Source organism: Kogia breviceps, chromosome 3, assembly GCF_026419965.1.
Source record: "Kogia breviceps isolate mKogBre1 chromosome 3, mKogBre1 haplotype 1, whole genome shotgun sequence".
NCBI lineage: Eukaryota > Metazoa > Chordata > Mammalia > Artiodactyla > Physeteridae > Kogia > Kogia breviceps.
In genome coordinates this window covers 120,208,607-120,220,722 of record NC_081312.1, presented here as the reverse complement: position 1 = coordinate 120,220,722, position 12,116 = coordinate 120,208,607, and the positions used below count along the sequence as shown (strand labels likewise).

General features: G+C 48.5%; 1 protein-coding gene and 1 pseudogene across 1 annotated transcript in view; both read left to right on the top strand.

The window, feature by feature from the left end:
* The window catches only part of ST8SIA2 (ST8 alpha-N-acetyl-neuraminide alpha-2,8-sialyltransferase 2), a 61,700-nt gene extending 60,180 nt beyond the window's left edge, over positions 1-1,520 (top strand). The window contains exons 6-7 of the mRNA XM_067030712.1: positions 1,006-1,292; positions 1,495-1,520. Coding sequence (XP_066886813.1) covers positions 1,006-1,291 — 286 coding nt within the window. The 3' untranslated portion in view covers position 1,292; positions 1,495-1,520. The remainder of the gene's footprint in view (positions 1-1,005; positions 1,293-1,494) is intronic.
* A 7,637-nt stretch (positions 1,521-9,157) lies between these two features.
* LOC131752884 (uncharacterized protein C15orf32-like) lies at positions 9,158-11,857 on the top strand (annotated as a pseudogene).
* Positions 11,858-12,116: the final 259 nt, after the last annotated feature.

The following is a 12,116-nucleotide window of genomic DNA, read 5'->3' as shown; positions in this document are numbered from 1 at the left end:
GATGGCAAAGAGAGTGTCTATTTTCCCACTTTTGGAGACACTTCTGGATTGTGGTGGAACTTGGAGGCTGTCTTGGCGATCCCTTGGTCTGTGCCCCGTCATTGCATAAATGTGAAAAAGTGGGTCCAGCAGGGAGAAGCAACTTGCTCAAAGGCACACAGGTAGTTGTAGACAGAACTGCCAACTGAAACCCCCTCTCAACCTCTGTTGCTTAGCCTGTGAAATGAAGACGGTTTCTTCCTCACTTCTTTCTCGATTAAGGTAAACCAAGGGCCTCTATGTACAAAGGTAGCTCAGCACGTCACTCAACACAGAAAGCCCTTAGCCTAAAGCTCTGCGCTCCCCGCCGCCCTGCCGCCGCCCCGCGTTTCCTCTCATACTTCCGACAGATTCCTTTGCAGAACCCAGCCTCACAGGGAAGGCCGCTGTTTGCTGTTCCTTATGCCCTCCAGGGAAGCCACATATGCTCAAAGATGGGCAGCCTGCATCAGAGGCGGAAGGGGGCGGGGGGCGGGGCCTGTGGGCAGGGATGGCAAAGAAATCTGATGATGCTTAGGAGTCAAGGAGGTCAACCCCTGCCAAAGTCAGGTGTGGCAATAGGCGGTGGGAACCATCCAAGAGGCGGCCCTTTATCAGGGTCGGCAAACTATGGCGCAGCCACCCCCGTGTGTGTTGTCCGTGGCGCTCTCGGGCTACAATGGCAGAGGCCGGGAGTATGGCCGCAAAGCCAACCATTGTTGCCACCTGGCCCTTTACAGAAAACGTTTGCCAGCCCCTGCTTTAGATTTCAACCAGCCTGAGCTCAAGTCAAGGTCCTGCCCCTTCTACCTAGGTGAACGTGGGCAAGCCCCTTTCATCTCTGAACCTCATGTCTGGAGCTCCTCCCCAGCAGGAGGCAGGCTGTGGCCCAGGACAAAATCTTCCCTGTCCTGGAAAGGATAATTCGCAAACTCAGGGGTTTTTTTGTTTCTTTTTTTCACTCTTTGTTTTTTTTTTTTCCCCCAGATACTGGCTGACTAACAAAGTTCACATCAAAAGACCCACCACGGGCCTCTTGATGTACACCCTGGCCACACGTTTCTGCAACCAGATCTACCTCTATGGCTTCTGGCCCTTTCCACTAGATCAGAACCAGAACCCCGTCAAGTACCACTATTACGACAGCCTCAAGTACGGCTACACTTCCCAGGCCGGTCCCCATACCATGCCCTTGGAGTTCAAGGCCCTGAAGAGCCTGCACGAGCAGGGAGCTTTGAAACTGACTGTCGGCCAGTGCGACGGGGCCACGTAAGGTGAGCGCCCCGTGGGACTCAGTGGCTCACATTTCCTGCCAGCTACACCACAGGCAGATGGGAGTCGGGGTGGCACAAACTCTAGAACAAGCAGGCTAGTGGTTTTCTTTGTTCAAGTGTAAAACAGTGACCAGAATATATATATCTATACCTGCATATATATATTGACCTGAGTATTTATAACTGTGTGGTGTTCATCTAGCATTAGGCAGATAAGCCACAGGAAGAAGGTGTGGAGAACCCACCTGGATCAGATTGAGACTCAGAGCTTCTTTGGTGGCAGAAGGACTTGACAGGAAAAGAAGTCAGTCCCATGGCTTTGGGGGACACACTGCCTCCCAAGTTGGAGGGATCTCTGGGCTCATGGTTGATTGGAGAACCACTTGTTGGCAGCTGCCCCCAGCCTCTGAGAAATGTGGATTCTGGGTGAGCCAAGACCAGAGGGGACAACTTGACCCAAGTCTAAACTGGTGCTGTTCCCAGGAAGAGGGAGGTTGGGACATTGAGCCCAGCCAAGGAGCACAAGGTCGCCAAGGGGCAGAGGCCACGTCAGAGCTGAGGACTTGGTTCCATGAACTTAGAGTTGAACTGCCCACAGCACGAACCACGGTTGACCCACCTGTCCCAGACCAGCCTCCATAGCTCTGGAGAGAAGGCTGGAGAAGACACGGTGGACAGGTCCTATTCTGGCTTTGCAAGAACCCCCAAGAACCTGGGATGGAGCAGGCAGATGACACTAAATTGCCAGGGTGTTCCAAATCATGTTTTCCAAAACTCGCAGCTTCCTACTGAGAATCAGCACTCCAGCCCCGAATAAGGCAAAAGAGTGTCCAAAATGTGGTGGTTGTTCTTTAAAGCCACTTGAGTGGTCAAGGAGGAAGGGACCCCGGGCTTTCATCCTCAGGGTGAGCCTCCTTCCTGCTCTGTTAGAATGTCACAGGAGGGACTGTGCTATTACCTTCTGCCTCCAGGGAAGCCGCCGCAAAAGCTTGAAAGGGCACCGCAAAGATAAATGTCATCCCTTTCAAATATATATGATTGCCTTTCTGGGTGCCTCGGGAGCCCCAGAGGGTGAGGCCTGGAAGAATGTTAAGCGTCCAGCTCCATTTCTCTACAGCCACTGTGTTTGCTTTCTGCATCCTGCACTCCAGGGGGGGGTGTCTCTGCAGCCAGACTGCTGTGTCAATGTCACTTTCTTGTCACTTTCCTACCCTGATCCTCAGACTCGCAAGCACTGAGCTCCAACACTGAGGTTTTCAGCTCTGTGGGGAGAGGTTCCAATGTCCATCCCCACCTCCTTCTTTTCACAGAGGCAGTGATTTTAGAATTTGGCAAAATCCTTTTCCCCCCTATTAAGATTAAGAGTTAAGACTTTTTTTAAAACCTAAAGCCAAATGTAGTATCCAAATACTGGACATAATCTCCCCAGAGAAACCTGGGCTTGATGCTGATAATTTAGGGGCTGGAATGACATGTCACATGTAGACAAGCATTAGCCAGCTTGATCTGTTAGATTCATTCCCTTGCCTGATAAATAACAGTGTTTTAAAATATATTTGAAAGATAAGTAAAAAAACATTATCTTGAAGGTGAAGGGGGTTAAGAAAAAGGATCAAGATCCGCTCCCAAGCATATGAGACGACATAATTAATCAATGGCAATTCAAGCAGGACATTTGCTCTAAATTAATGCCTGACAGGAAGCCAGTAGAGACAGTGGAAGGACGCTCAGAACCTATTAACCCTGCATGAGGACGCTCCAGCTCCAAACCAAGATCACAATACTACGTCTCTGTGTTTATTCCCTTGTTCTTCTTGTTGACGCTTGAAGTCTGAAACTTGGTATTTGCATTATAAAATTAATATTTAAAAAAGCAACAGCCCTAACAGGCTCTATGGGAACAGAGTGGTTTGGACTTCTCACAAGAAGTGGAAATAATTGGTATCATATTTTACACTTCTCCAGGGCCTTTCATCTTGAGGATCTCAGAGGCCTTGGAAGACATTTCATTGTTGAAGCTTGCAGTGCCCTGGGGAATAGGCAAAATTGCCAGTGGGGCCTCAGTGGATTAGCTAAGGCCTTGGGTTCCAGAAGGATCCAGTGGTGAGTGCAGAGAGGAACCCGATGTCTGGTCTTGGAGTTGGCCCTGCGTTCCACGTACCTGCCAGTGCCCAACTGCAGGGGAGTAAAGGGGCCAGAGCTCTTTGGAAAACACGGTTTTCTTTCTGTCTCTTCTTGGTCTTGGTTCCTTAAACTGAAATTGATGGAATGGAAAGGGAAGGAACTCTTAAAACCTGCCTCTGGGTTCTCTCCAGAGAAGACTGGGGACCCAGGACAATCCATACATCACCATTCCCAACCTGCAGGTCCTGAACTGCCAAAACACTTTGGCCCTGTGATGGCATGAGTTCCAGAGACCTCGGCTTCCCCTCTGCCCTCGCCCTCTCCATCTGGGCACCATGATCAGGAGGCAGCCTGTCCTTTTCTCCTATTTAGAGCTCAGTTTGCCCGAGGTTCCACTGCAGCCTCTGACGCAGCCCAGCTAGTCTGGGGCAGCCCCACGGAGTCCCAGTCTGTACCTGGTACCCGGTACCCTGATCTGCTGCCTTGTAACAACAGTGGCCACAGGCCTCTGGGAGCAGGTGGTCAGTCAGCCAACCTCCTTTTGACCATCAGTCAATCCCCAGTCACCCCATCATCACCCACCCTGAAGCCCCTCAGATCTTCTCCATTCGCCTCAAGCCCCCAAATGACCCCCACCGTCAGCCTCCTCCTTCAGTGAAGAGGTGGAATCATCTGAAATGCAGTCTCTCCTAAAAATCCCTTGATCTCTCCCCTCCCCTTTCACTTCCTTCCTCCCACTTCTGAGGATATGACATTCACCCTCTCACTGGTCCTCAGCCACTCGGCCGCCTCTGTCCTCTCTTTCTACCAACAGGCACTCATTCCACCCGTCCTGGCTCCTGTGGCTCGTCCCTTCACCACCAGACCTGGCGGTGGGGGGCTTTCTGGTGCTGGCACCGCCTTTCCTCTCGACCCCCTTGTGAACCCCATGCTCCTGGGACCAGAGACTCAGCTGCAACATCAAAAGCCCTTTCTCATCACCAAGCTTTTTGCACTGCTTGGCTCTACACTGACTCCTCCTGAACGTCCCCTGTCCCCTTGGTGCCCAGGAAGCCACGTTCTTGTGACTCTTCTCTTTTTCCAATGCCCCTTTGTTGTTTATTTAAGTATTTATTTATTTATGTATTTATGATTTATTTATTGACATCCTTACCTTAATCTAAAAAGTAGCTGAGGTAGATCCGACCATTATTTCCCTCTCTCCTTCTTGCCCCACACGTAGACCTTTCCCACCTTGGCGTCCTCTCCTCGGCCCCCTTTCATCACACCCCTGCACACTCATCAGCAACCTCTCGCCTTCCTTTGGAGCCATCCTACACTTCCTGCAGCCTAGCACCTCCCCTGAGCTCCAGGCTCGATTGCACACTGCTCGTTGGTCATTTACCCCCATCTGCTCCGGCAGTGCCAGAAACTCAACATCTCTGAAGCCAAGTGTATCATCTCTGCCTCCCCTTCCTCTACAATCTCTCCTTTTACTGTTAGATGGCCCATGATCCTCTCAACCACCCAATTCTGAGACCCTAAGGTCATCTTCATTTCTTCTGCATGCATTCCCTTGCTACTCTTGCACTATCCTTGCCTTCTGGTCTCTCAATTTCAGCAGCAGTCTCCTCTCCCAGATTTCCTCTGGGCACACTTGCATGTTCACCAGTCCATCCTAAACATTCATAGAGATTTTTTTTTAAATCTCCAGCCATTCACAAACTTTTAAAATAATGTGCAAGTCTTCGTCCTGACATTACAGACCATCCAGTAAAGCCCCATCCTTCCTTTACACCTTGTACCAGTCCATCTAGAGTAGCCATCATTCCTGGAAGGGGTGCCCGGTTTTCCTGTCTCTGTGCCTTTGGTCTTGCTGTTCTCATCCCCTGAAACTCTCTCTTCTGGTTCTTTCAAGGCCCATGCAGAAACCACATCTTTCATGAAGCCCCCTCCCAATCTACCAACCACTGGGATCTCTCCCTCTGCTGAACCACCGTAGCACTTTATTTGTACCTTTCTCATGGCACTTACCATATTCTGCCTTGTATTATAGTTATTGTGAACTTGTCTTATGACCGTTCTTAGATTGTAAGCTCACCAAGGGCAGGGACCGTGTTTTATTCATCCATGTCCATCACAGCACCAAGGGTGGTGCATAGCACACAGTAATTGCTCAATAAATGTTTGTTGGATTAAATCCTCAATGCCTATCAAGGGTTGTATAATTAAGAAAGTCATTTTGTGTCTTGTAGTGTCACAGGAACTTCCAAAGAATCATGTGAGTTGGGAAGAAGCAGAAATCATTATCCCCATTGTATAAGTCATAAGGCTGAGGCAAAAACCACATGAAGCCACATAGCTCACCAAAAGAATTTGCATCCAGGTCTTCTGGTCCCCACTCCAGGGCTTTTTCTGTTCATCCTTGCAGTTGAGTCACTGTAAACTGAAAACTGACCTTAGGCAAAGTCCTGGCTGCCACGGGTCTGGGCATCAACTTCACAGGGTCGGGCAAACCTTGCTGTGAACCCCCGCTCATGTGCCCAGCAGCACAGGCAAAATCTCGCTCTTTTTTGGAGAGGACAAAAGCCATTCAGGTTTTCCCAGGCCCAGGGGGTAGAGCTGTGGGACCTCATAAATCATTCCCACTGCTGTTGTCGCAAGGTAGAAACCATCCGTCCAGATGGCAGAGACTACCAGCTCCAAGGGGCTGCTGTTTGATAAATCTCTTCATGCCTAATTAAGGCTCCCCTTCCAGAATGAATGGAACAGGAACAGGAATGAATGATGCCAGTCAGGTGGGACTCCAGACATGCATGCTGCCTCATGAATGCCCTTAATAGAGTTCCCAATGACACTGACAGTCTGCCCCAGACTGCCTGTCCCTCACCAGCACTGCCGGATGTCGTCATCTTTTCCCATCTTTATCCCCATCCTTTCGTTTTCTTCTCTCCAGGGCTCTTTACCTTGGCACCCACCAAAATCAGGGTGAACCTTGGAGAGCCAAGTTATAGCTCTTCTTAGGGACCGGAGTCCTGCCCTGGGGCAATGCAGTGAAGTGGCAGGAGGGGAGGAGACAGGGGGGCACTCCATGCCATTGAACAAGGAGCTGTTCTGGTGGTGGGCCATGCATAACAATGAGACGTTTCCATGGTTACTGTCTAGAAGCAATGTTTTTGTCACCCTTGGGCTTCATGACGAGGGTAGGAGCTTCATCTCCACCCTTAGTGGTCCAGGTGGTGGGACCAGTTTGCACATACAGTGCATTGAGCTCTCCAACCCCAGGTCATCCCATGTGTTTAGAATCACCCCAGTTGGCTGTAGCCAAAGCCCAACAGAACCACCCAACAAGGACACTGAAGGTCCTTTGTGGCCACTCTCCATCATCTTCCTTGCCACTTCCTCAGCCATCCCACCTCCCCCTAGAACTTGGGGTGGGAAATGGACTTCCCAAGGGGTTCCAAGATGTGTGTCAAGAAAACCCCAAATACTCCAGCCATGACAACATGTTCAAGTATTAAAGAGGCTTCCCTAAAACTGATCTAGCGCTAGCTGTCAGCAGCCAGTCCTTGGGGAAGTAATAGAATATGAAGATCTGACAGCCAGGCAGTGGGGAGATGGCCCCGTGGCCCACGTGGACCCTGCAGGGCAGGCCCAGCCAGCAGTGACTGCAGACTCCAGGACAGAACATTGAGGTAAGTCAAGATGAGGCTGGTGCCACAAAACACCCCTTTGATTTATTTCAAAGCGCCTTCATATTCTAGAACAAGATTGTCACAGTAGAGTTGTAGGACGGTGTCTGTGATGGGATGCCTGACTCAGCACTTATGGGAAGTTGGCTGTTGCAAAGAAGACCACTTTGGGGTGAGCTGCTTTACTCAAGGAAAGCCAGGATTGAGCTTTCCCATCCCCACAGCCAGGGTTGCAGTGAATGTAACTCAATGTACAGTAAGTCCCCTAAGTATGAATGAGTTCCATTCTGAGAGCACATTCGTAAGTCCAATCTGTTCGTAAGTCCAACAAAGTTAGCCTAGGTACCCAACGAACACAATCGGCTATATACCACTGCTTTTACACTTGCTTCCAGACATCCTGAGCTTGAAATAAAGGTACCCATACTACTGTACTCTATACAGTACTGTACAGTAAAGTATTGGGTTGGCCAAAAAGTGCCTTCGGTTTTTAAGTAAAAATAAAGACACATTTTTCATTTTCTCCAAGAACTTTATTGAACAACCTATTCACCCTTTTGTTCCACTACTTTCTGCTATTTTTCAGGCAACTTCATAATTCCATCTTCCCAAAACTTTTTATCTTTTTGAGCAAAGAACGGTTCCAGGTGCCTTTTACAGTCTTCCAGGGAATTGAAATTTTTTTCCATTAGGAGAATTTTGTAAAGACTGAAATACATGGAAATCCAAAGGTGCAATGCCTGTTGAATATGGTGGATGAATCAGAACTTCCCAGCCAAGCTGTAACAGTTTTTGCCTGGTCATCAAAGAAACATGCAGTCTTGCGTTATCCTGATGGAACATTATGCGTTTTCTGTTGACTAATTCTGGATTCTTTCCGTCGAGTGCTGCTTTCAGTTGGTCTAATTGGGAGAAGTACTTGTTGGAATTAATTGTTTAGTTTTCCGGAAGGAGCTCATAATAGAGGAATCCCTTTCAATTCCACCATATACACAACATCACCTTCTTTGGATGAAGAGTGGCCTTTGGTGTGGTTGGTGGTGTTCATTTCACTTGCCCCACCATCTCTTCCATTCCACATTGTTGTACAGTATCCACTTTTCATCACCTGTCACAATTTGTTTTAAAAATGGAATGTTTTCGTTACATTTAAGTAGAGAATTGCATGTGGAAATACGGTCCAGAAGGTTTTTTTCACTTAATTTATGTGGAACCCAAACATCAAAGCGATTAACATAACCAAGCTGGTGCAAATGATTTTCAACGCTTGATTTGGATATTTCGAGTATGTTGGCTATCTCCCACATGGTATAACATTGATTGTTCTCAGTTAGTGTCTCGATCACTATCAACTTCAGCTGGTCTACCCAACCATGGAGTATCGTCCAGCAAGGAGAAATCTTCTCCATCATGAAACTTCGAAAGCCACTTTTTTTTTTTTTTTTTTTTTTTTTTTTTTGCGGTATTCGGGCCTCTCCCTTTGCGGAGCACAGGCTCCGGACGCGCAGGCCCCGCGGCCATGGCTCACGGGCCCAGCCGCTCTGCGGCATGTGGGATCCTCCCGGACCGGGGCACGAACCCATGGCCCCTGCATCGGCAGGCAGACTCCCAACAACTGCACCACCAGGGAAGCCCCGAAAGCCACTTTTGACAAGACTGTTCGATCAGTCACAGCACCTTCTCCATACACTGCACAAATCTTGTGTGTGTGTGTGTGTGTGTGTGTGTGTGTGTGTGTGTGTGTTTACCTTTCTTGAAATAATAAAGAATAATATGCCAAAAGTGTTGCTTTTTTTCTTCCATCTTCCAATATTAAAATGGCTACACAAAAATTCACCAAGTTTGATAAGTCTTTTTTTAAATGCACGCTGATATGACAGCTGTCACATACAATCTAACAAAATCATTTCAAATGAAGTTTAAGACAACTAAGTGCTACTAGAGCCATCTGACGGAAAACACCGAATGAACATTTTGGCCAAGCCAATACACAAAAGTACAACTACTTGCAGAGGATGCACACATGTGACAATGTACACCAGACATGTGAACTAACTTATGTAATTGGACATGCGAATGCACATTCGTGTCTTTGAAAGTTCGCAACTTGAAGCTTCATATGTAGGGGACTCACTGTAACAACAACTGTGACTTCTCGTGCTCAGGAGTATCTCTGGGCAAGAGCTCTGGGACGGGTACCAGATGATCCAGAAGCCTGCCATTCAAAAACCCAGGGGATATGAATGAGTCACTCAACACTGGTGCCTTCTCTGCTATAAAATGGAGAAGACGGCCACCTACCTTCTTCCTGGAATAATCGTGAAAATGCAAATAAAAGATGGGGCAGAGAGAAAAGTCACGTGGGAGTAAGTGGGAACCAATGAAATGCATGCAGCCGTGAGTTTAGGATTCTGCTCATGTAATTGCCCTGCTTAAACCTGTCAGTGGCTTTCCTTTGCCCTTGGAAGAGAATTCGAAGCCTCTTACCATGGCTTATGTAGTCTTGAATGCTCCCCTCCCCTCTGGCCACTACACACCAGCCACACAGGCTTTTTTGCTTCTCCTAGTATTTTCCAGACTCATTCCAGCCTTTGCACATTCTGTCCCCTCTGCCTGGAAAGCTTCTTCTCCAGCTCCTTGCAGGACACACCTACCTCATCTTTCAAGCCTCAAACTGAACGTCACCTCTGGGGGAGTCTGTCCCAGGTCTCTCTCAGCCAATCACTCTCTATTACATACACATTAGCCTGCTAGGTGGTCCTTATAAACCATCTGAATTATCTCACTTATTTTGTAGTTCTCAACCCTGAGAAAATTCATAAAAGACCCCCATGTCCAGGCCACAATGGGGACAAGTTTAATCAATATCTCTAGAAACAAATGAGGGACATAAGTTAAAAAAAAAAAAAAAAAAAAAAAAAAAAAAAAAAAAAAAAAAAAAACTCCTTCTAGTGCACAGCCAGGATTGGGAAACACTGATATATTTGCTCCCCTGTTTATTGTCTGCCTGCCTTTCTAGACTGCTCAGTGGGGACTTGTTTTCCATAGCAGTGTCTTGTGCCGTGGGTGGCAGAAGTGGCCACCCTTCACGGTTATGGTTAATGTCTTTTCTTGGGGCACTGGCAACGGACTACAGTGTGACCACTTTCCTGGTCCTCTCAGGAGGCACAGACGAGCCCTGAATTTTCACAGTGACACTTTGTCCCCTGTGGCCCCTGCAGGTAGATGACCAGCATTTTACCCCTTTAGCTGAGCTGGTGGGTGGACTTTTTCCAGTCTCCTTCCACCTACTCAGAGACCTTCATGACTCTTGCCCTACACGAGAGGCTCATCCCCAGCCCCACTCCAAAGACCTTGGCCAGCTCAGCTGCACATTGGAGCCACTGGGGGAGTTTAAAACCCACTGGTACCTGGACCCCACACCCTGGGATTCTGATGTGATTGGTCTGGGGTGTGGCCTGTGCATCTCCAGAAGCTCCCCAGCTGGTGCTGAGGTTCAGCCCCAGCTGGAAAGTGCTGACCCAGACCCAGTTCCTGAACCCCGGCACCTCTTCCACAGCAGCCCAGCTCAGGCCTCTAGTTGGAAGCCATGCATTCATTTATGGCTTCTGAGGGTTTTCTTCCTGGATTTCAGGTTGGCAGGTTTTATTGTTGCTGCTCCTGTGTCAGTCCAGGACTCAGGACTGTTGAGTGCTTGATGCAGGAGGAAAGGCTTGGCTGCCATATTGCTTGCTTCTCCTTCCAAAATGCAAGCTCCATGAGGACAGGGGCCCTGTCTGGTGTGTTCCCTGAAGCCTCTCCAGCTGCTGGAACTGTGCCCGGCACGGAGAAGGTACCTAGTAAAACCCCATTGCATGAATGAAAGAACGAGAGTGAGCTGCACAGGTGTGTGAGTGCTTCGAAGAAAGACTTGTACCTCGTTGATCCTCAAAGCTGGGAGGAGTCCCACCTGATGGAAAGAGCACCAAGGCATACTAAAGAGGAACAGAGATTGCTCCCACTTCCTCAGCTAGGCCCTGCATTCTGGGGATGTCTATCACACTTATCCTTAGCAATCGCCCTGTGTGTTTCATTGCCCCCATTTCACAGATTAGATAACCAAGGTTCTCGGAGGTTAAAAATTTGCTCAAGACGCCAAAACTCGTAAGTGGATGGTTTGATGTCAAAGTCAACACTGTTAACATCAGCCCACCCTGCTAGCCCCTCAAGACCACTTAATTCTCTCAACCTTCTACCATGTGGTCATGAAGAGAGAACAGGACTTGCCTTCCTTCCACCCAGACTCCACACAGGCTCTTCATTGACTCTTCCCACCAGCGGAGCTGCTATAGACCCAGAGCACACCTGTACAGCAATGTCGATTGTTAAACTACTTCCTTGCCAATTGGTCAAGAGCTACAGACCCCAGCCCCCAATACCCCGTGATACAGCACTGTGGCCAGAGTCCACTCTGAGTGGTCAGGGCCCCTCTGAATTGTTGAGTATTTTGCATACCACCCCTGCTCCCACACCCTCCAGGCAGGAGGGCTGCTTGGGCATTTTGGACCACTGGGCAAGACACCAGAATCTCATCACATTGGTGTTTTTGTGGAAGCCAAGCCTAGAGAAGTGGCTGCCTTTTCTCCCTCTTGTTTTCCATGGGTACATCCCTTAACCCAGAGAACATGATCTTGTGGCCCTGCGAGTACAGATTGCAGATTCAATTCTAGAAATGTGGGGAGGCACACGAAGAAGGAGAGGCATCTTAGGACAATCAGGCAAGACGGGTGATGGGAAACAACTATTTTGAATAGTATCTGTGAGGGCTGGCAGAAAGAAGGGTGATGGGGCATGGAGGGGGTAGCAGAGGACCAGAAAAGAACAGATAATGTTTATTGAGCTCTAACTAAATGCTTTACATGGACTAAGTCATTTAAACCTCACAGCCACCCCTTTCATGTGGATGCTATTAATATTCCCACTTCGCAGATGAGAAAACTGAGGCAAAGAAGCTGGTTAACTTGCCCAAGATCAAAAAGCTAGGAAGTGG